Source organism: Mastigoproctus giganteus, chromosome 4 (genome assembly GCF_048544385.1).
Source record: "Mastigoproctus giganteus isolate SK-2022 chromosome 4, ASM4854438v1, whole genome shotgun sequence".
Taxonomy (NCBI): domain Eukaryota; kingdom Metazoa; phylum Arthropoda; class Arachnida; order Uropygi; family Thelyphonidae; genus Mastigoproctus; species Mastigoproctus giganteus.
Genome location: NC_143578.1, coordinates 189,770,164 through 189,794,858, shown reverse-complemented (window position 1 = coordinate 189,794,858; position 24,695 = coordinate 189,770,164). Strand labels below are relative to the sequence as shown.

General features: G+C 39.3%; 1 protein-coding gene across 1 annotated transcript in view; it reads left to right on the top strand.

Annotated features, from left to right (window-relative positions):
* LOC150087275 (TATA box-binding protein-associated factor RNA polymerase I subunit B-like) overlaps positions 1-20,152 on the top strand; it is a 308,013-nt gene extending 287,861 nt beyond the window's left edge. Inside the window, exon 14 of the mRNA XM_090372434.1 lies at positions 19,923-20,152. Coding sequence (XP_090228560.1) covers positions 19,923-20,152 — 230 coding nt within the window. The remainder of the gene's footprint in view (positions 1-19,922) is intronic.
* The last annotated feature ends 4,543 nt before the right edge of the window (positions 20,153-24,695 follow it).

The window sequence follows — 24,695 nt, the reverse complement described above, 5'->3', positions numbered from 1 at the left end:
CCTCCTTATCCCTACTAGAAAATACATGACAATCACGGACTGGACCAAGCACTTCAATGTGATAACCACGGACTCGACCCAAAGATTTGACCAAATAACAAGCGTATTGTCACCGAGCCTTATTGGCGATCTGTGCCAGCTCCCTTGTCTGGCTCACTTTACCCTCCCTTGTGGGGAAGTTGACAGTCCTCTTCTCACCTCCCCTCTTTTTCCCTCTGGTGGGGCATGCCCCACTGACATCTGATTGGGGTCGTCTTGACTATTGACCCCATCTTTCTGTCTTTCTACCCCCAGCCTCCCTCCCCTCTCTATCTTCACGCTAGTGTACGCCCCACACATCAAATTCTAACTTTGTCCAAATTACTTTTCGCTCATATTTTGGCCTCTCAGACTTCAAATGCTCTCCCCACGCAATCGATCAATTATTAAATAATCATTATATGTATATATAGATTTATTTGTTTATTTATTTTATTTTCTTATTATATTTTATTTTATTTTATTATTTTTTTAAAGGTCCTAGCCACTGAAATTAGGTGGCAGGACCTGCCAGAGTAAATACAAACTATTAGGTACAACGTCGGGCCTCAGTAGAGGTCTGGTGGCTAAATAGCCAGAAGAACAATGGTACGTGACACTACACATTCCAAGATTCGCACACTTTTAAATCGCTGGGCTTTACAGTGAACTGTATCACACCACAATGTAAACTATGCAGAGATGAGGGGAACCCCTGGTGCCGTCTGACCCTAAATACACTTTATACTTTACCTAAGCATCATTGCTGATCAGGTACACCCTTTCATGGCAATGGTCTTCCCCTCTGGTGGTGTTCTCTTTCAGCAGGATAATGCGCCATGCCACACTGCCCGGATTGTTCGAGATTGGTTCATGGAACATGAGGAAGACCTCCAGGTATTGCCCTGGCCTCCAAATTCCCCAGACATCAATCCCATCAAGCATCTGTGGTTTGTGTTGGAACAGCAACTCCAATCTGCGACGTCTCAACCACAAACCTTACAGGTGTTAAAGGACCTGCTGGTTATGTGTTGGTACCAGATACCACAAGACACATTTAGAAATCTTGTAGCATCCATGCCTCACCGGATATGAGCTGTTTTGGCTGCACATGGAGGACCAACATCTTATTAGGTGGGTCGTCATAATGCTTTGCTCATCGGTGTAGAAGCAGTACGGCATCATAAAAACAGGTGATACATATACAAGGAGGGTCTTTAGTAAAATTAGTTAGTTATATAATTTAGATAAGTTATTTAGTATTAAATCTAAGTTATAATTAATTTTATGCATTTATATATTAATTAAATTTATTTTATTATTTTTTTTAAATTCACATTCATTTTTATATAATGTTGTTGTTGGTATTTTTGGTGCAAGGGCTGCTACTACCAAAATGCGCCTTTTCCCATGGAGAAAAACTACAGATTAATAAAAAGAGTTTATAAGAGCATATATATATATATATATTAATCTGCTTTAAATAGTAGAAAACCTCAGTTAAATTGGAGTTGTCCCCAATAATATGACTAAGTTCAAGAGACTCATTAAGTTAGAAAGGGATCGATCGGAATGATCTGGTTCTGGCATACTAATTGTGAGTGCACTCTATAAGAATATGCTTTACAGTTGTGGTGAATCACAGTGCAAGAACCAATCCCTGTGGTACATCTTCTCTTTGGACAAGACATTGCAAAAGAGCTTGACTTGGCGCATTATAGCCATAGATGCTAATGCGCCATAAAACAAATAAACAAACAAACAAGCAAAAGAGCATTATGGTAGCTCACTTGAAAAGTTCTATTTTTAAGGTAACTCTCTCTCTCCTCATTGCGAGTCAACCTCTGAGTACTATGGCATAGATGTGGATCATTCCTTCTAACTTCCTCTCTGTGGATTCTGTTTTATTTGTTGTAACTTGTTATTTATCTGATTATGCCAAATTTCTGTCCATTTTTCATTGCATACTCAGCATATAATTGATTTATAGTCTTCGTAAGGAATCTTGATTTGGTCATTGTCAGTGGGATTTCTTGCTGCTTTATCTGCACACTCATTTCCTAATATTCCTGCATGTTCTGGGATCCAACAAAAGGTGACACACCGCCACCTATTGTTATGAAGTTCCAATATTTGATTTCTTATTTGATTTACAAATGGATGTGGAGAGCGAGAATTGCCACGGATGGCTGTCACTGCGCTCAAAGAGTCTGTGTAGATAATACTTTTCGGAGTGAAGTCATTATCAAGAAAGGTCAAACCCATCTTAATGGCATATAGTTCTGCAGTGGAAACACTGCATTCCTGTGGTAATGTGACAGAGACTGTTGATGTTGGTAGAACCACTGTAGCTCCCACAGCTGCTGAGAGAGCCGTCAGTATAAATTTGCAGAGTTTGGAGCCGTCAGTATAAATTTGCAGAGTTTGTGCATTTGCCAAGGAGTTGGCTGCATGCAGTTTCTGAAAGGTTTGATTGTTCAGAGAGTGTTTTCCCCAACTTTGTAAGTAATCATCACATATCATCACATGAAAATATGCATGCTTTCCATGGAGGTTGCATGATTTCTCTGTCTTGATGAGACTTGGTGAAATGCATATTCCACAGCTGAATTAGTTCTTGTAGGCAGATTCCTGTAGGTTTGTTTTCACGAGGTTTATTTCTAAGAAGTTTTACCCGTTGAGGATCACAGAGGTGTGACCAGATAGGATGAGATGGAAGGCTATTTATTTTAACCGCATAGTTGAGGAGCGGCATCTTTCTCCAAAGGTGGAGTGGAAGTTCATTGGCTTCTACATATAGGCTTTCGACTGGTGAAGTCCTGAATGCCCATGAGCTCACTATGTTGTACTGTGTTGAGACATGCTAGCAGAGTCTATCGAGCAGAGTCATAAACTGGAGCACCATAATCTAATCTAGATCTGATTAAAGCTTGGTATAGGTGGAATAGAGTAGAACGATCAGCTCCCCATGTCATAGATGAGATTACATTAAGTATATTCAGCTTTTTCATACAGACAGTTCATGCATGTCGTATATGTTTCTGGAAGGTCAATTTGGTGTCAAACATTATGCCCAAGAACTGGATATTGCTGGTGATTGGTATCGGTTGATTTCCTGATGATAATTCAGGTTCTGGATGTAGCTGACATTTTTTACAAAAGAGAATGGCTGTAGTTTTGGTTTATGATAGACGATAACCATTACATGAAGTCCATGACACAGTAAGTCACAAAGGAGATTAGGCAGGCAAAGGCAGACTACGAAAAATCCTTGGCAAAGGATTCAAAGAAAAACAGAAAAGAGTTCTTTACATATTTAAACTCAAGAAGGAAAGGGATGAATCAGATTGGTCCACTGGATATTGATGGTTCAACAGTTGAGGATCCTGCTCAGGTGGCTAACAATCTAAACGAGTATTTTGCATCTACATTCACGCATGAGGAGTTATTCAGGAAGGAGAATGATGTAGGTAAAGTAAACATTGGCAGTGAGCTGGATGATTTTGTAATAACTGAGAGAAAAGTGGAGGAGAGATTGTTGAGGATAAACATAAAAAAGGCACCTAAGGTGGATGGGATCTATCCAGTTATATTAAAGGAGGCAGCAAAGGAAGTAAGCAAACCCCTAGCCATAATTATGAGAGCTACTTTGGACTCAGGGGAGGTACCCATAGACTGGAGATGTGCAAATGTAACCCCAATTCACAAAGGAGGATCAAAGGCTGACACAAGTAATTATAGACCTGTTAGTTTAACTTCTGTTCCAGGTAAATTAATGGAGGCACTGGTTAAAGAAGCACTGCAGGATCATCTAGACAAGAATTCAGTTATAGCTCAGACGCAGCATGGTTTTGTTAAGGGCAGGTCTTGCCTGACCAATTTGATTGGATACTATGATGTAGTCACAAAAGAACTGGATGCAGGGAATAACTTTGATATTATATATTTGGATCTTAGAAAGGCTTTTGATACTGTTGCACATGGAAGACTGCTGCACAAATTGGAGCAGTGTGGCATTGGAGGCAAATTGCTGCTATGGATAAGGGGATGGTTGAGTGGCAGAAGACAGAGAGTGGTGGACACTGCTCAACGTGGACTAATGTTATTAGTGGAGTTCCTCAGGGTTCAGTGTTGGGTCCATTGTTGTTTTCGGTGTTTATGAATGATATTGATGATGGGATATCAAGTTTAATGTCCAAGTTTGCAGATGATACAAAGGTTGGCAGGGTTGTTAAGGGCACTACTGACGCTATGCTGCTGCAACAGGATCTGGAAAGGTTGAACAGATGGGCTGAGAGGTGGCAAATGAAGTTTAACATTGACAAATGTAAAGTACTACATATGGGAAACAGTAACCCCAGAGCAACGTGTCAACTCTGCAGTACTACACTGACAGTGGTGGAGAATGAAAAGGACCTGGGGGTAATTGTGCAGGCAGATATGAAGTTCTCTAAGCAATGCAGACGAGCTGCAAGAGTAGCTCATGGTGTCTTGTCAATGATATACAGGAATTTTTCTAGCAGGGATAAGGAGGTGATTATTCCCTTGTATAAGGCAATGGTTAGGCCACATCTTGAGTACTGTATACAGGTCTGGAGGCCTCATTTCAAGAAGGATGTAGAGCTGCTGGAACGGGTACAGAGAAGGGCAACAAGATTAGTGAATGGAACAAAGGGTTGCTCTTACGAAGAAAGGCTTAAGTTTTGCAAATTACAGAGTCTGGAGACTAGGCACCGGCGAGGTGATCTGATAGAGGTGTATAAGGCTTTGAATGGTTTGAGCATGCTCAATGCCAATGGGATTCTTCATCTTGCTCAGAATAATCACCTCAGAGGGCATAAATTCAAATTGAGGAAGGACGGATGTCGGATAGATGTGTGGAAATTTGCCTTTGGCCAGCGGGTGGTTGGTTGGTGGAACCGACTTCCATCACTTGTTGTTGAAGTTGATAGCCTAAACAAATTTAAAGCTCAACTGGACAGGTATTTCGAATGAACGGAGGGGTGAAATGGGAGTGGTGTGTGTTTTTTTTTTTTTTTTTTTGGCTGATGCTGAATAAGCTTGCTTTCTTGCATCATGTGCCTCTACTAATGCTAATGCTAAAGATAGATGTCTCCATTACCTGAAACATTTTGCGCTAACTGTTTATTCTAAGAGCAAAGAATGTAGCACTTAGGACCAATCCCTGTGGTACACCTTCTCTTTGGACAAGACATTGTGAAAGAGCATTACAGTAGCTCACTTGAAAAGTTCTATTTTTAAGGTAACTCTCTATGATCATTGGGAGTCGACCTCTGAGTCCTATGGCATAGAGGTCTTGTAGAATGCCATAGCGCCAGATGGTGTCGAATGCTTTTTCAATATCTAGGCACATCGTTACATGTTTATTTCGGATAAAGGCATTCCATATGTTATACTCGGCTTTCACCATTAATTCTAATGTGGATCAGTTTTTGCGAAAGCCGTATTGATTACAATTGATGACTGAGTGGGATTCTCTGTACCATACAAGTCTATTGTATATCATCTTTTCTAACATCTTGCCAGAGCAGCTGGTAAGGTATATTGGTCTATAGTTGCATGGATTCGTTTGATCTTTTCCAGGTTTAGGGAATGCTAGCACTCTTGAATGACACCATGAATGAGGATAGTGGCTTTGGAAGAAGATTCAATTCAGAAATAGCAATAGGGAATTTAATGCCTTTTTGTCTAGGTGTTGCAACATGAAGTAATAAATCCCATCAGGATCTGATGGGATTTATTATGTCTTAGAGCTTTACGTTTCTTATGTTTTAGAGCATCCTGTAGCTCTAAAATTGTAAACAATCGATTATATGGGAGTGATAGTTTTGTGCTGAATTTTAATTTGCATTGGTCAGCGATTGTTTTTAGTTGCTGAAAGGATGATTCTTATGCAGATGTATTTGAGATTTGTGCAGAATTTTCTGCCAGAGCATTAGCTATTTCAATTGGAGATGATAAGTCTTGCCTATTAAATCTCAGTATTGTCGAGGATGCTGGTAGAATCTATCATTCAGTTTTTTTTTTTAATTTAAGATTATTCTGCTATTGGTATTCCTGATTATAGTAGAAGAAAACTGGATCCAAGAATTTTTTTTGGCCTTTTTCCTTAAAAATCATGTTTTTGCTTTAAGTTTTTTGAAATATATAAGGTTCTCGGTTGTTGGTTGTTTATGAAACAGGTTCTATGTCCGGTTTTTCTCTTTTTTGGCAAGCTGGCACGTATCACTCCACCACTGATTGGACTGATTGGCATGTTTAAAAGAACCAGTACGGAGTTTTGGTATGGCCTTGGCTGCGGCATTTAGAATCTCAGTTGTGATGTGTTGTGTGTCATCATCAATGGATTGATGTTTGATAATTTTATCGCCAAAAGTAAACAACTTCCAGTCAGCCTTGGTTGGAAAATTTTCATTCAAGGCGGGAATTATTTGCCCGAGGGATTCTATTTGTTTGGCTTTCACAAATTTTCAGATAATGGTCACTGTTTAGCTGGTTGTCCAGAGTTGACCAGTGGATGACTGGATACAATTTTGGAGAGCAGATTATTAAGTCTATAGCTGTAGTTGTTCTAGTGGCAAAATGAATGTAAGTATCTGCACCAGTATTCAACAGTGTTGCATTATGTTTGTCAAGCAGTAATTCCAGAAGTTTTCCTCGTCTGTCTGTACGTGGGGAGCTCCAGAGTGGGTGAGGTGCATTAAAATCCCCAAAGAAACAAAAGGGAGAAGGGATCTGCAACAGAAGTTCTTATAGTTCATTATAAGTATATTCTTTGTTTGATGATAGGTAGATTGAAACTATTGTTAACATGATTCCTAAGGAGACATGTATTGCTACTGCTTCTAAGTAGGTCTGCAGTGGAATGTGCTTAGTAGGGATACTTGAGTTTACAAGTATGGCCACACCTCCACACACAGTGTTCTTATTATTTCTGTTATGCTGATATACAGTATAGTTCTTGGTTTTTGGAATTACTGTACTGTAGATTAGTTTCTTGTAAACATGTGCTTACCGGACTATATTGTTGGATTAGGTCATAGATATCATCGATGTTGCTACGTAGGCCTCTACAGTTCCACTGTGTGATGTGATCCATTATTTGTTTTTAGCAGTTGCATTTGATTCAGGCTGCTCTTTAACTCTATCCCTTTAACTTCCGTTTTATAGGTGGAAATCTTCGTATAACCTGCCTTCTTTATCTTCACCTTTACTCCCAAACTCAAACTGTCACCCTGTGCTCATTTCTAATAAAAACTTCCAGTCATAATTTTTTTTTTTTTTTTTTAGGGACCCTCCCTCTACAAGCTCAGATATCCGGGGTTTGCCACAGCCAGAGGCTATATCTACACCCTTAATTCTGACCTACTTCTCTGAAGTGGTGGATGGGCAACTGGAGGTCCCACCATGGGCCCCATGGCAAAATGGCTGGAGGAACAATGGACCAACACAACTCAATACTACACTATGGTGATGATACCAAAACTCACATCATCTCTGGCCTTTACAAAGTTTGTACTGCAACACAGAGTATATCACACAGAGCTCGACAAGAAACACTATACAATATGTGCTCTTGGGTTGGAATTTACTTCGGAGCATATGTTCAGCGTAGAGGTCGAGAGCTAACACAACCCCTGGGGCAAACAGCCTTACCAAACTAGCCCAGACATCAATTCTGGATACCATGCACAGTATCTAGGCAGGGGCAGCAGAACTAACTGCCTTCCTCACCTGCCTTCCCCAACTCATCTAGTATTTGCCGTTCACCATCTTCATTCAGATATCATCTAAAAAAACAGGAAGATTAAGTATGTCTATCACAAGAGTCCCGACTTTTATTTAGTCCAGTATAGAAGAAGTCTTGATAATAAAATGAAATGGGTCATGGTCAGTGTTTCTTTTAATTTACTTTTTCTTTTTTAATAAAATGGAGTGCATTTTCTTGTTTCAGAAATCATATTCAACATGGTCTGTGCTTAGTGAGAGCGACTCACCAGAGGAAAGCGATACTAATGGAAAGCCACGATCTTGCAGCCGACTCGCTTGTTTCTGTTGTTCCATTTCCTTGTCTTTTGATCTGGTTAATGTGTGGCGTTACCCTGTGATGGTGCTAAAATATGGAGGTACAGTACTATAACTTGAAAAATTATGTACGGTTAAGTAATATATGCTTATTAGTACTAGTGAATGATACAAGGAAGCAAGCTTATACATAAACCAAAAAAAAAGAAAACTACCTGCCACATCTGTACATCTCTTCTGACAATCAATTTATTTCATCCTTCCCCACTTCCACAATACCAGATGGTAGTTTGTTCAAACAATTAATTACTCTCTGCCAGAAACTGTACAGGAACTCCCCAACTTATCTAATACTTGACTTATGCAAATTTGATTTTACGTAAGTTTTTGCTGGCTGGTACAAACTGAAAAAAGTATGGAAATGTATATTGCAGCTGTAGGGATAAATGGAGGTATTGTGAAAATATTGTAATGTGAACTCAATAACATATTGTTTTGTTGTTTTTTTTTTTCATTCCAAGTCCTTGGAAGTTGAACATTTCGCTATATTACTAAGCTATTTATCTCTCTAAAAGGTCATATTTATAATGAAAATTTCACTACACTTTCATCATTATCATATGTTCCCATTATAAGAATCAAGTTTGAACGCCTTTGTGATATTTTTCTAAAGCACGTTTCTATAGGTCATGACCAAAAAACAATAAAAACAATTTGCACTTTCTGGTTTATTGGGCTTTTCTGTTAGTGCAATCTGTTATAAATTGGTAGTAAACTCGATCTTATTGCATTTGCGATAATTCCGATAACTGGAATTCTGTGGGTTTTTACGTTACAGTATTATGGTGAAATGAGTTCCCCTTTGCTGAAATCTTCAATCATATAAAAAACAAATTTTCAGAAACTTCTCTTTGTTCCTATTTACGTATTACAATGATGAAGGGAAAGGAACCAACGGAAAGTGCAGGTGCTGGCAGTGCCAGGAAACGATTAAAAATAAATACGGTGAACCCCAAGCCAAGTTCATGGCAAGCAACAGGTGGTTTAATAGGTTCAAGCATCGTGCTGATTTCCAAAACATTAAAGTATGTGGTGCCTCCGTAGCCAGGTGGGAAGGAGCAGCAGTGCGTAGCACACGCTTCTTGATTAGACCGGGGTTCGAGCCCATCACCACCAAATACGGAGGATGCGGAAAGGTCAGGGAATGACCACCGCATATTCACGGAGCAATATGGCCTTAGTTGCTAATGCTCCTAAAAACCGAATAACAAACATAACAAACATTAAGGTATGCGGTGAAGTCGCCAGTGCCAATTCTGCAGCTGCAGAGAAATTTTGTGATGTGTTGGAAAATATTATTGTTGAAGGCAGCTATTGAATGCAGCAAATTTTTAACATTGACGAGACTGCTCTGCATTTTAAAAAAATGCTTAAAAAAAAATCCAAAGAGGAAAAGACAATGCCAGGTTTCAAGGCTTCAAAAGATAGGGCCACACTCTTGTTTGGGGCTAATGCAGCAGGAGATTACAGATTAATACCACTGCTTGTGTACCAGTCTGGAAATCCTCATACATTTAAGGGTATTAATAAAGCCACCCTACCTGTGCATTTCTGATCAAACCAGAGAGCACGGATAACAATATCTCTCCTTGAGGATTAGTTTAAATGCAGCTTCATCCCCCGAGGTTGAAAAATATTGTAAAGACAACGATGTTCCTTTCAAGATTTTGCTTCTATTAGATAATGCTCCTGGACATCCTACGCATCTAGATGATTTCAATTCAAACATGAGAGTCATATTTCTACCACCAAACACGACTGCACTCATCCAACCTATGGATCAGGGTGTTATTTCAAATTTAAAAGTATACTATTTAAGCACAACATTTGCTCAGGCATTATCTGCAGTAGATGGTGAGAAAATGTTACATTAAGAGAATTTTGGAAATCTTACAATATTTACCACACCATCTTAAACATTAATAAGGCCCGGGTGGAAATTACTAAAAGTTGTTTAAATGGCGCACGGAAGAAAATATGCCCACAGCACATAAAAGGCTTCAAAGGGTTTGAAAAAAGATGAATCATATGAAGAGGTTACAGATAAGATTGTAAAGGTTGCAGAAGTACCTCTTTTGGAGGTTGTTGCCAAAGACGTGAAGGAGTTAATAGAGGAAAAAGAAAAGGAATTATCTAACGAAGAACATATTGATTAGCAGGCAGTGATAGTAGAAGAAGAAAATTCTGACGAAGCTTAAGCTGAACCAAATGAGGAGCCGAGATGCTTCATCACCACAGAGAGATGGCAATGGCATTTCGTGAAATTGCATCGGCAATGGCTAGGTTTGAGAAGATGGATCTTGACAGCCAACAATTCTTAAAAGTTAATGATATGCTTGCTTGCTACAAATAAATCTATGATAAAAAGAAATAAGCCACCGTCCAGTCATCCATTAATATGTTTTTTCGTAAGGTTAAGCGGCCGACCCTTCTAAATCTCCACAGCCCTCAACCTCCACAGTGGCGTACTTATCAGCTGAAGACGTCAATTCTAGCAACGATGCTCGAGTGATAAAACTTACTGATGTTATGCTTGTCTCCTCTCTTTTTTTGTAATTTTATAATTTTGTAATTTTTCCTGCACATGAGATAAAAAATTTAATAAATACAATAAAGAATTCTATTCACATGTTTATTGAACATTTCTTTTTTGATTCAGTCAATTCAGCGAGCATAGTTGCAAGTGCTGCACAAGAATGGGGGAAAGTCCGACTTACATACAGTGAGTTCTGCAGAACGCAGCCCTTACGTTAATCGGGGAGTGGCTGTATTGTATTGTATTGTATTGTATCCTGTGTTGAGTGGTTCCCATAAAACTGTGTTAGAAAACTCTGTGATGAAAGCATTGCTACCAAGCTAGATAAGTGTGTGATTTGTGGTGTTTGTATTGTTCTTCCAGACACTTAGTTACTGGGAGGCTTGGTCACCAAGGACAGGGCCTCCCAGCATTGGACTATTGACATGGGGGGAACAGACCAGTAGAGGGATGTTTACCAGCTTTCTAAGCTTTGGCCTGAACAATTGCATAGGCAGCTGAGGAAAGAAGCAGAATAGACTAACAGTGAAGAAGGTGAAGTGGGGAAGTTGGTCCTCATTGGTCCTTGAGGTTGTCACAGACATTCTCTCAGATATGCCAGACAAGCTGTTCTTGCTACCTGGGAGTCTAAAATGTTGATGGAACTGATATTCGGGTGACACTCAAGTCAAGTGGACCCAATTTCGGCGAAGTCCGGACGGTCTATGACAGCCAAATCCTCTGCTTGCACCTTCACGATGGTGGGACTGTTAGTAATCCTGGGTATAACCTTCATGCACAAGTTCATGGTGGGTGACCACCCAGGTGTGAACCAACGTAAGCAGGGGTCGAGGTGTGGCGCCCACACCACATGGAGGAACGCCGCCCCTCTATGTTACCAGGCAGTACTAGGTGGTAGATGACTCTCATCAACCGGTGAAATACCACCACTTTGCTTATTGGAGGCTTGAAGTGGTGGAACCCATGTTTAGTCTCTAGAGCTAAGTTCCGGCCAACCCTTCCCTATCTCTTCCATCATGCAGTATGATTGATGATTTTTGAGATTATGATGAATGTCGTTTCGAGATCCAATATTCCTTACATTTCGAGGGTACAGCTCTAAAACGGTGTTCGCAGGCCGGCCACTAGATAGTACACCAGACCAAACCTATTGGTAACTCTCTAGGAGGCTTCTGGATCAGCTTGTGTATAATCTTGCTACCTCTACTCTGCCAGATAGTGACTGGAGGGAGTCTGAGTAGTGTGTATATGCGGGGAGCATTGTCGAGGCCACGTTATATCAAGGATCTGGGTATATTCTTACCACATGTACGCCATATCCAAAAATTTCATTACTTCATACAGCATGTCCCACCCACTTTTTCTTACTATTGAATACACCATGAATTGTCAAAATAATAGAGCAAGCTTATCTGTGAAAAGATCTAAACCTCCCAAGGACTTCCTAATTCATTTCACAAATATACGTGGTCTCAATTCCAATCTCAACAATGTCCATTTCCACTTGCAGTCTTCCAAACTCCATGTACTTTTTCTGAATGAATCTCAGTTATCAGTTGATTCAACTAATGCTCATCTCAGATGTCCAAATTATTTGCTGTATGATTCCTTTCACCTCAAAGGTTGCACTTGTGCATATGTCCGTTCTGATATTCCCTGTCAGAGACTTGGCAATTTGGAATCTCCTCTCTTTGATCTTCTCTGGCTTAAAATCTCTCTACCTCATTGTGTAAAATTCATCTGTTGTCTCTACCGTTCTCCCAACTCCACTAATCACTTGGAGCTCTTTGACTTCCTCTCTTTGCAACTTGACTTTCTCCAGTCCAGCTTTCCTAACAGTGAGGTAATTTTTGAGGTAAAAATTATGATACCCAGCTCAGGACCCTGGCACACCCAGGGTCCTGAGCTGGGTATCATCATTTTTCTCTTTCTTGGTGATTCCCTTCTACTTTTGACTCTCTCTCTCTCTCTCTCTCTCTCTCTCTCTCTCTCTCTCTGCAGGGTAACTTCTTGGGGAATTTTTTTTTTGGCTGGTGCAGCATAAGCCGCAGGCTTCTGTTCACCATATGGCTAATAATAATAATAATAATAACTTCCACAACGGCAGATAAAAGTTTGTTCTAGCAATAAACCACCCAATGGCTAAAGGCAAATTTCCACACATCTGTTCTACAACTGTCTTTCCCCAATTTGAATTTATGCCCCCTCAGGTGCGGAATCTGAGCAAGAGGAAAACTCCCATCAGCATTGAGCCTGCTCAACCATTCAAGGACTTTTACACCTCAATCAGATAATCCTGTAGGTGCCTAGTCTCTAGACACTGCAATTTGCAGAACTTAAGCTTATCTTGGTAGCAGCAACCCTTTGTTCCATTCACTAATCACTCATTCTAGTAGCTCAACATCTTTCCTAAAATGAGACCTCCAAACCTGTATGCAGTACTCAAGGTGTGGCCTGACCATTGCATTATACAACTGGATAATCATCTGCTTATACCTGATAGCAAAATTCCTATATATCATTGACAAGACCCCATGAGCTACTCTTGCAGACTGTCTGCACTGCTCAGAGAACTTCATGTCTGACTGCACAATTACTCCCAGGTCTTTTTCATCCTTTCTTTCCACCTCCCTAAGTCAAGTTGTTATGTTACTCTGGGGTTACTGCTACCCATATGCAGTACTTTGCATTTGTCAATATTAAATTTCAGTTGCCATTTCTCAGCCCATCTGCTCAACTTTTCTAGATCCTGTTGCAGTAGCATGCCATCCTTACTATCACTAACAACCCTACCAACCTTCGCATCGTCTGCAAACTTGAACATTCACCCTGATATACCTTCATCAGTATCATTGATAAATACGAAAAACAACAATGGGCCCAACACCGAACCATGAGGGACTCCACTAATAACATTAGTCCATGAAGAGCAGTGTCCATTGATAACCACTATCTAACTTCTCATGCTCAACCATCCTCTTATCCATTGTAGAAACTTTTTCCTAATGCCATACTTCTCCAACATGCACAGTAGACTTCCATGTTCAACAGCATAAAAAGCTTTCCTAAAATCCAAGTATATGATATCAAAATTATTTTTTGGATCCAGTTCCTTTGTGACCACATCATAGTATCCAATCAAATTGGTCAGACAAGACTTCCACTTAACAAACCCATGCTGTCTGAACTATAACTGCAGTTTTGTCTATATAGTCCTGAAGTGCTTCTTGAACCAGTGACGACATTATTTTCCCTGGAACAGAAGTTAAACTAACAGATCTGTAATTACTCGAGTCACCTTTCGATCCCCTTTGTGAATTGGGGATACATTTGCACATCTCCAGTCCATGGGGACCTCCTCTGAGTCTGAGGATGCCTTCATTGGCCTCCTTTAATATCACTGAATAGATCCCATCCATCCAATCCCGGGGGCTCACATCTGGTGAGTATGGGCTTGGCACACCCAGGATCCTGAGCTGGATATCATCATTCTTCACTTTCTTGGTGATTCTCTTCTACTTTTGACCCTCTCTCTCTCTCTCTCTCTCTCTCTCTCTCTCTCTCTCTCTCTCTCTCTCTCTCTCTCTCTCTCTCTCACTCACTCACTCACTCACTCACTACACACACACACACACACACACACACACACACACACACACACACACACACACACACACACACACAGAGATAACTCCAGAACTTTTTTTTTTCCTGGTGCAGCATAAGCCTCAAGCTTCCTTGCACCATATGACTATTAATTATAATAATCCCAGGTGCCTTCCTTATATTTAAAGGTGCCTCTGTAGCCAGGTGGGAAGGAGCAGCAGTGCGTAGCACACGCTTCTTGATTAGACCGGGGTTCAAGCCCGTCACCACCAAATACGGAGGATGCGGAAAGGTCAGGGAATAACCACCGCATATCCCAGAGCAATATGGCCTTAGTTGCTAATGCTCCTAAAAAAAAAAATCAAAATAACAAATAACAATAACCTTATATTTAACTCCAGCAATTTCTCCTCCACGTTGCTCTCAGTTATTACAAAATCATTTAACTCCCTGTTAGAGGTTGATAAACTTCTGGCCTCCACTTCCCTACAGAATTCTTTATGTGTGAATGTAGATGCAAAATACTCATTCAGTTTTTCAGCTACCTGAACAGGATCATCAACAGATGAACCATCAATATCACGTGTACCAATCTGATTCATCCCCTTCCTTCTAGAATTTATATAAGTAAAGAAGTCTTTGCTATTTTTCTTTGCATCCTTTGCCAAAGATTTCTCGTACTCTGCTTTCGCTTGCCTAACTTCCTTTGTGACTTGATTACAGATTAGCTTCTATCTACCATAGGCTAATGTGTCACCTGATAATTTATATGCATCCCTTGCACTTTTCTTCTTTGCCACAAGGCTTATTAGCTCATCTCACATCCATTTGGGCCTAAACCTTGAACACAACATCAGTTGGTCCCACTGTATGGAATTTAAAAATTCTCTAAATTTTTAAAGAAATTTTGCTTACAGAAAGGTGACTGTAGTCACCTTTCTGAAAGCAAAAACCCTTCTCTCTACCCCTGATGGTAGTTACATTTTTGAGTAAATACCACATCAGCATGCTGTGATTACTGTCTCCCAGTGGTTCCTTTAACTGCAGATTCTTAATGCATGAATAATCACTGCTGATAATCAGATCAAGAGTATTACTCCCTCTGGTTACCTCTCAAACATGTTGCTGTAAAAAACAATCATCCAATAAACCCACAAAAGTCTTGCTAGTGTCCAATCCACAAGTTCCAGTCTATATCTGGGAAGTTGACATTATTATGGTGGTGGTTTTCGTCCACCCGCCACCCCACTCCTCTCTCTGGTGAGGCACTGGGCATGCCACACTGTCATCAGGGGCCATCTTCCCTATTGGCCCCTTTCTTCTGTTTCCTACCCTCCAGTCTTCTGCCTTCCTCCCTTACTTTTCTCTTGCACAACGTTTTTTTTTTTTTTTTTTATTTAGTTTATATATATATATATATATATATATGTGTGTGTGTGCGTGTGTGTGTATATACATATATTTATCTATACACACACACGCATTCCCCACAGGTCTAAATCTAAAAACATCAAAATTACTGCCCGACCTATTTGGCCCTAGAACAAGTTATCAGCGAACAACCCTACGCTCTGTTAAAATTACAACCGTTGCTCAAGAAACAGCGATCATCTCATTCTCAAATCTGGTCCTAGCCACTGAAATCCCAGGAAAGTAGGTGGCAGGACCCGCCAGAATACTCTAGCTACAGTGGTACACCCGGTCAGCCTCCCCGTGGCATGGTGTGGTAACGTCGGGTCCCACTAGGGGCTCGGCGGCTAATAGACCGGAGGAACAAAGGGCACAACGCAATATACAGCACATGACCCCCACACACTTCAAATCTCTGGCCCCGATACAATGTACACCCGCGGAGATGGGAGAAATCCCAGGAGCCGTTAGACACTAACATACCTTATACCTTATATTATTATTATTATTATTATTGCTCTTATATTATTTCTCACTGATTGGGGATTCCACCTCGTGATGGGTATTGCTACCAAGTATATGGGGTGGTTGTTGTTATGTTTGGTGTTACTGTTGGTCTAGGAACTCTCTGACTATCCTACAGGTGATCAGGATCACAACTTTCTGGAGTTCCTAGTAGGTGTGTGCTGGTAGACTTATTGCTTCTAGGCTGTTATGCAGGATCTTTGGCATCATACATGTGGTTCACACGATGATTGGGATGGTCTTTACTAGTTGCATATGAGACATCTCTTTGATCTCCTGTCTTAGGTTCGTGTACGTCCTGATTTTTTCCCCATGGGTTTTCTGCAGGTTGCTAATGTTGGATATCACTATGTCAATCAGATAGATAGCCTTTTCCTTCTTGTCCACAAGGGTTATGTCCGGTCTGTTGTACGGGATTGTCCTATTGGTTATTATGGCGCGGTCACAGTACAGCTTGTGGGTTGGGATCTCTAGTACTGCCTGGGGTTCGTGCTTATGTTTCTCAGTGCTTGTAGTACGGTACACTTTCTTCAATCAACTGGTATTTTCTTGCTAGCTTCTGATGTATTATCCTGGCTACCTTGTCGTGTCTAGGAATGTACTCTGTCTGAGTGATCACCTTGCATCCCTCGGTAATGTTTTGGATCATTTCTGATGCCAGGTGGCATCATCAATATGTGTCATTGAACACTTTGGGCTCCTTGGCGATGTGTTTTCTATAGTTTTTGGTGTTGATTACCTAGTCTTGGATGGGGAGCATGAATCCTTCAGTCTCGGGGAAGAGGGTCCCACTCATGAGCCATGCACTGGAAGCAATTATTATTATTATTAATTATTATTAGTATTATTATTATTAATTATTATTAGTATTATTATTATTATTACTATTATTACCAGCCAAATAAAAAAAAAAACTCTGAATTACCCTGAGAGAGAGAGAGAGAGAGAGAGAGAGAGAGAGAGAGAGAGAAAACAAGAGTCAGAAGTAGAAGGGAATCACCAAGAAAGAGAAGAATGATGATATCCAGCTTAGGACCCTGAGTGTGCCAAGCCCATACTCACCAGATATGAGCCCCTGGGGTGATACCCCATTATAAGACAATCTGATTTACTGACCCACTCTATTTCTCAGTACAGTTATTCATTGTATCTGTCAGAGTAAATAGCCATATAAACCACTCCTACTGTCAACTTTGGTTTCTCAGTGCTTATGTCACACCAAAATGACTCAACACTGTACTGTCCACCCATGTCCCCTGGATGCACATCCTTAGATTTTATGTTTCTTAATTAACAGCATCACCCCTCCTCCCTTTCTTGAAATGGAAACTAAGTTTTGTGTGTTAATATGCCAAATGGTCAATTCATATAACGGCATAGTGGATTTGATTTGATCGCTAAGACTTTCTGTTGCTTGTTTGTACATTGGTCAAGTGTTTTCTCTCCCAGAGCGATTGTGTGATTTGTTCACCCATTTACAGTTAAGACACTTGGCTGGTTGTATTTATAGGGCAGTTCTTGAAACGGTACCCAGTCTCTATGCAGTGCCTGCAAGGGGATCCTTCTGAGTGTATCTGGCTTAGGTGTGCCCGAGATAGTGTACCCCTGGCAGTGGAAGCACTTTACTACTACGACCAAGTCCCTGAAGCGATGGGATGCCCATCTAATGAAGATTCTCTGCTGTGCATTAAGCAGATTCCTAATCCTAGGTGTCACATCAGTGACCCAATTTAAGTTGGATCTGTACTTGGTTGAGTACAGGGGCTTTATATCCTCCAGTATCTCTTACTTGGAAATGTGGTGTTTTAAATTCCTGGGATTACATGCCATGAATTTAAAGGATCACATTTCCTCAACTAGGTTGATGCCTCATCAACATCAAATATAATGATACTAGGTCTTCTGCAGACAAACTGAGGGATCCTGATATCCTGGAAGGCTCTGATTTCCTGTAAATCTGATTCAATACCTCCACAGCGGTGCTGTGATGTTGGAAAAAGCCTGGTTTTAATATATTTCATGATTTCTGCTTTTATGTCTTTGCTGGTTGAAGGTTGACAGTCATTGGATGCTTTCAGCAAGCCCACATGTTTAGGATTAAATGAATTAGGTGTAGGGCTTTGGGTTCTTTGCCACGGCACCATAAGATGGTTGTCAGAGAAGGGGTGTCGGATAATAAGGATCGAAATATGAAAAATTCTGTTCGCAGTTGAGTACTTTGAAAGGTGCACTGATTAGCTGTGCAGAGAGAGAGAGAGAGAGAGAGAGACTGAAAATACATATATTGTGTTGCATGTTGTTCAATATTGTTTTTGATACTGAGTTGGATGGATGTTATTGCTTATATCACTTCATTTGTTTATTTCTTTATATGTATATATATAGTATGTACATAAGTTAACATATTTTATTTAATTATGGGGCTCTAAGGAATTGAATACTGGAATAAAAAGAAAACACATTACTTTAACTATCATTAACAAGCTCAAAGTGATAGAACAAATTGAAAATGGTGTTCCTGGAAAAGAAATTGCTGAAGAATTTGGTATTGGCCAACAGACTGTGCCACATATTAAAAAACAAAATGAATATATAAAGGCACTTGCTTTAAAATTCAATATGGGGAGTGATAAAAGCAGTGTATCAAATAGACAAAACATTAAAAAAGCCAAAAGAAGTGTTGCTGGAAGAAGCTGTATTTAAGTGATATTCACAGCAATCAAGTGGAATTGGTGTGTATGGTGTTGAACTAAAGGCAGCAGCAGAAATGTTTGCAAAGCATTTGAAGTTACACAATTTTACTTGCAGTTTCAGGATGCCTGTGGTGATTTAGACAGGGGCACAATATCACTAATAGAAAAATTTGTGCTGAAACCCTAAGTGGTGAAGTTGAAGTGAGCCAATTAAAAAAAATATATTAAATAATTATAATAATCATACAATCAGGTCTTTGTTATTCTCAAATATATAATGATGATGAAATGGGACTGTTTTGGTGTGGTCTACCAGAAAATACACAAGCCTCTTGTACAGATCAATCAACACTAGGGTGGAAAAAAAGTGATCAGCAAGGCTAAGACTACAAGGGCATTAAAAGACTGTATGCATATATTGCTTGTTGTATACTACAACTCCCAAAATGCTTGGTTCACACAAGAAATTACAAAGAATTGGTTCCATAACCACTTCATACCTGAAGTCAAGAGGTACCAAAAAGAAATGTTGAAATTTTCAGATTACCAGATCAAATCACTTCTAATCCTTGACAATCCCCCTGCACATCCAGATTTTAAAAAAAAATATCCAGTAAGGATGGTAAAATAAAGTGCTTGGCTTTGCCACCAAACAGAACTGCCTTAATACAGCCCATGGACCAAGGCATCATTATGGCCTGCAAGAGGCTCTACAAGCACAAGTTTCTTGATGAGGTGATGGTAATGTTGGAAGACAGAATAAATGAAGATAACAATGCAAGAGGAAGAAGAATACTGGAAAATATCAAATCATGCAATATCGTCTGCTATCTTCAACTTGGCCAATGCATAGTGGGACACTAAAAAGCAAACTTTAAACTTTGAATTGCTGTAAAAAACTCTTGCAAAATATAGATGGTGATATTGACTTTAAGGGATTAGAGCTAGAGGACTTTCAGACTGTATTGAGGGCGGCTTGGTCTGAAAGTCCTCTAGAGAGACTGAAATAACACAAGAAAATATTCAAGATTGGCTCGAACTGGAAGAAGGAGATCCTGGATTTCAGCTTCTGACAGAGGAAGAAATTGCTGCAGATATTATTAAGGATTCTGCTATGGAAGAAGAATCAGATAATGAACTAGATGAACTACAAGAATCTACAATTAAGAAGAAACTTCTTAGCTCTGCAAGAGATAGCATTGATGCAGTAATCAGTTATGTGAACTCTTCAACAAATCAAAAATTGCAGGAGTATTAATGAACACCTAAGAACTGTGAGGGAGCTCCTAATTAAAGAACAACATCAGAGATCTGTTCAGATAACCATTTCTTCAAACCTGCATTATTACATTCAAATCCAAGTACAACACCTGAGTCTTCTATCAATGGATAAATGTATTGTCTTTTATAGTTTTTAAATAAAGGCTTTACAGTGATCTTTTTTCATTGAATTTTCCATTTATTTGTTTTCCTAATTTTTTTTGTCTTTTTGGGCTTCTTTTGCTTCACTAATCCAGATTATAGCTTATTTCGGATGACCTCTCACCCCAGTTTATCTGGATTAGCGAGGATTTACTGCACTTGTATTTCAGGAACATTCTTGATACTGTTGCACATAAAAGACTGCTAGACAAATTGAAGCAGCATGGCATTTAGGGCAAGTTACTGCTATGGATAAAGGGATGGTTGAGTGGGAAATCACAGAGAGTGGTTATTAATGGACAGTGCTCTTTATGGACTAATGCTATTAGTAAAATACTCCAGGGTTCAACACTGGGCTGATTGTTGTTTTCTGTTTTTACTAATGATATTGACGAAGGTGTATCAGGCTTAATATCTAGGTTTCAGCTTCTGAAACCCAGACTTTAAGTCAGTAGTTTATATTGATTTATGAGGATATAAATTGATATAAGCTACTGCAACAATATCTAGAAAAATTAGGCAGTTGGATTGAGAAATGTCAGTTGAAATTTCACATTGACAAATGGAAAGTACTGAATATGGGAACATTAGTACCAGAAGAACATACCAACTATGTTATGGCGAAATTTGTGCCACACTACATTACAGATGAGCAGAAGCAACAGACTGTTATCATGCAAAGACTTGTCAAGACAATCCTAATTTCCTCGACTGTATTGTCGCTGGAGATGAGTATTGGGCATTTCAGTATAACCCAGGGATGAAGCATCAGAGCATGCAGTGCTGTTGATGATCAGATTCACCAGCAAGGTCCATAGAGGTTTGTTTACAGAAATCCAAGATCAAGACAATTCAGATTGTGTTTTTTGACAAACTGTGTGATTAACAAGGAATTTTTACCTGAAAGGGAGAGTGAATGCCACATTCTACATACAGATACTTCAAAGACTGTTGAAGCACAATTTTGAGAGAAAGGCAGTTGGTTCTTATTGCATGACAATGCCCCCACCCATTCTACGCTTGTTTTGAAGACATTTCAGATGAAGCATGGCATTGTACAAATCAATCATACTCCTGATCTAGCACCAGTGAACCTCTTCTTCCTTCTCAAAAATGGAAACAAAATTGCTGAAGCATTTGGTATTGGTCAACAGACTGTGTCAGATATTAAAAAACAAAAAGAATCTATAAAGGCATTTGCTTTAAAATTTGATGTGGGGAGTCATAAAATCAGTGTACCAAAAAGACAGACATCTCTTTCCCTCAATGAAAAGAGATTTCACGATGTTGAAGACTTAAAGTAAAATGTAACTGTCAAACTGAACACCACATGTTTGGAAGCGTTTGCTGACTCTTTTTGGAAACTTTTAGAATGGTTTAATAAGTGCATTCAGTCAGGTAGTGATTACTTTGAATAAAAATAAAACACTTTTTAAGCTCTTTTCCTATGTGTTAATTTTATTTCGCTAGTCTGGAAACTTTATTGCAACATCTCGTATATAGCATCAATAGAAAAGATGCAACTTTTTCTTTTATGTTTTAGTTTTAGGACTTATACAAGAGTGTTGTATATTGGCATTAGCATTAGTTGAGGCATATGCTGCAAGAGCACAAGCTTATACAGCATCAGCCAAAAACAAAAAACCCTTCCCATTTCACTCATCCAGTCACTCCAAATGTTTCTCTAGTTCAGCCTTAAATTTATTTAAGCTATCAACTTCCACAACAACAGATGGAAATCTGTTCCAGCAGTCAACTACCCACTGGCTAAAGGCAAATTTCCGCACATCTATTCTACAACTGTCTTTCCTCAATTTGAATCTATGCCTGCTCAGGTTCTTAATCTGAACAAGTGGAAGTATCCCATCAGCATCGAGCCTGCTCAAACCATTCAAGGCTTTATACAGGTGACCTCCGCTTAACGCTGATAATTCGTTCCAGAAAAACTGAGCGCTAAGTGAATCCATGCTAAGCAAGCGCCGCATTCTCATAAGGTAACATATGTATTTGTGAATTGCGGTCAGTGCCATAGGATATTTCCTAATCAATAATAAACGGTAGTGAAAAGATACACAAATGTCGGTCAAAATATTTAATATTCAAATATTTGTACATATAAAATATTCTGCATTACATATGTATATAATTATGTGGTAACTACTTACGTATCAAAATTAAACTTAAAATTCTAATTAAAAATTGTGAATTTAATTGATCTAAATTTATTTTAATTGATTTAATTTAATTGATGAATTTAATCATGAAAAATGTGTCGATTTAATTTAAAATCCCCCGCAGCAGTACCACCCAACAATAAAGTCGACTGATCCTTCGCCACTTTGAAACCTGGCATGTTTTATCTTCTTTCAATATGAAATTTCTTTTAGGCATTAGTTTCCAAAACATGCTGCTTCATCTATTTTAAAAACTTGTTGAGAAGTAAAACACATAATACACCTCTTCAATAATTTTAACAAGTTCTGTTTTGAAAGTTTCGGCTCCTTGATCTGCACTTGCAGCTTCTCCCTGGATTTTAAATCTATTCAACCAGGCGTACTAGTTTTTTAATTTTCAAATTCAGTCTTTTTCTTACATTTATAGTCTTCGTACTGAGTCCAGACATTATTGCTTTTTCATTCTTATCTGCCATTATTAACTCTTCGAAAATGTAACTGCATTGGTTGCATTAATTATGATACAATGTTCGAGTAAACTGTCTGTTACGCACAATGTCTAATACTGTACTGAGTGATGACTAGACTTCGGATAAATGCATATAACGCAAATATTACAAGCCATATACTTGATCATTTTTTTAAAATGTTGATCTCGGAACTACATAACAAGTCACTGTACTGCAATTAAATTAGTGTGTGAGAAAATTTCACTGAGCGTGGGAAAATTTCTCAAGTCATTTTCAAGCTATAGTTTTAGCAACTCCATTTAATGAAACGATTTCATTAAATATGCCAAAAATGCAATCTGTAAAAGACTGACTATAATGCTGTTTTTAACAGCATTATAGTCAGGTATGGGTTATAATATAAGAATAGTTATAGTGAATTAGCGTAAAGATAACCGCATTATACCGCGGTTCGCTTTACGCTGATGTACACTACAATCAGATAACCTTGCAGGTGCCTAGTCTCCAGATGCTGTAACTAAATTAAGCCTCTCTTGGTAAGAGCACCCCCTTTGGTCCTCTCACCAACCTTGTTGCCCTGGTTCTAGCAACTCTACATTCTTCCTAAAACGAGGCCTCCTGACCTGTACACAGTACTCAAGGTGTGACCTGACCATTGCCTTATACAAGGGGATAATCACTTCCTTGTCTCTGCTAGCAAAATTCCTATATATCATTAACAAAACTCCATGACTTGTTCTGGCAGCCCACCTACACTGCTCAGAGAACTTCATATCTCACTGCACAATTTCCCCCAGGTCTTTTTCATTCTCCACCTCCCTGAGGGTAGAACCACACAGTTGGTACGTTGCTCTTGGGTTACCGCCACCCCCTACTGCATATGGGTAGCAGTTGGTACATTTCTCTTGGGTTACTGCTACCTATATGCAGTACTTTGCATTTGTAAATGTTAAACTTCAGTTGCCACTTCTCAGCCCATCTACCTAAGTTTTCTAGATCCAGTTGCAGTAGCATACTGTCTCTACTATCATTAACAACCATGCCAACCTTTGTATCATCTGCAAACTTGGACATTAAGCCTAATATACCTTCACTGATATCATTGATAAATACACAAAACAACAATGGGCCAAGCACTGAACTCTGAGGGACTCCACTAATAACATTAGTCCACATAGAGCGGTGTCCATTTATTACCACACTCTGCCATCTCCCACTCAACCATCCCTTTATCAATTGCAGCAAATTGCCTTTAATGCATACTGCACCAATTTGTACATCAGTCTTCCATGTGCAACGGTATCAAAAGCTTTCTGAAATCCAAGTACAGCAATACCTTAGCATGGCTTCAAACAGCACAGGTTTCACTATAACATGGTTTTCAATTAAGTTTAAGTTGAAAATTTACTGTACATATTAGAACTCATTCAATAGCCTAGACATGTACTCTATATATGTGCTGCGTTGTCATAGCCTAGGTATGGTACATATATGCTGCGGTGACAACTCTATTTTCTCACATGTGCATGTGACAATAGCCCAAACTCATTTCTGACTTGATTACAGACTAGCTTATATCTGCCATAGGATTCTGTGTCACCTGATAATTTATATGCATCCCACGCATTTTTCTTCTCTGCCACAAGCCTCATTAGTTCATCTGACATCCATTTAGGTCTAAATGTTGAATAGTATTTCTTAGTTGGTATGAAAAGCCTAGTAGCTTCCAATATTA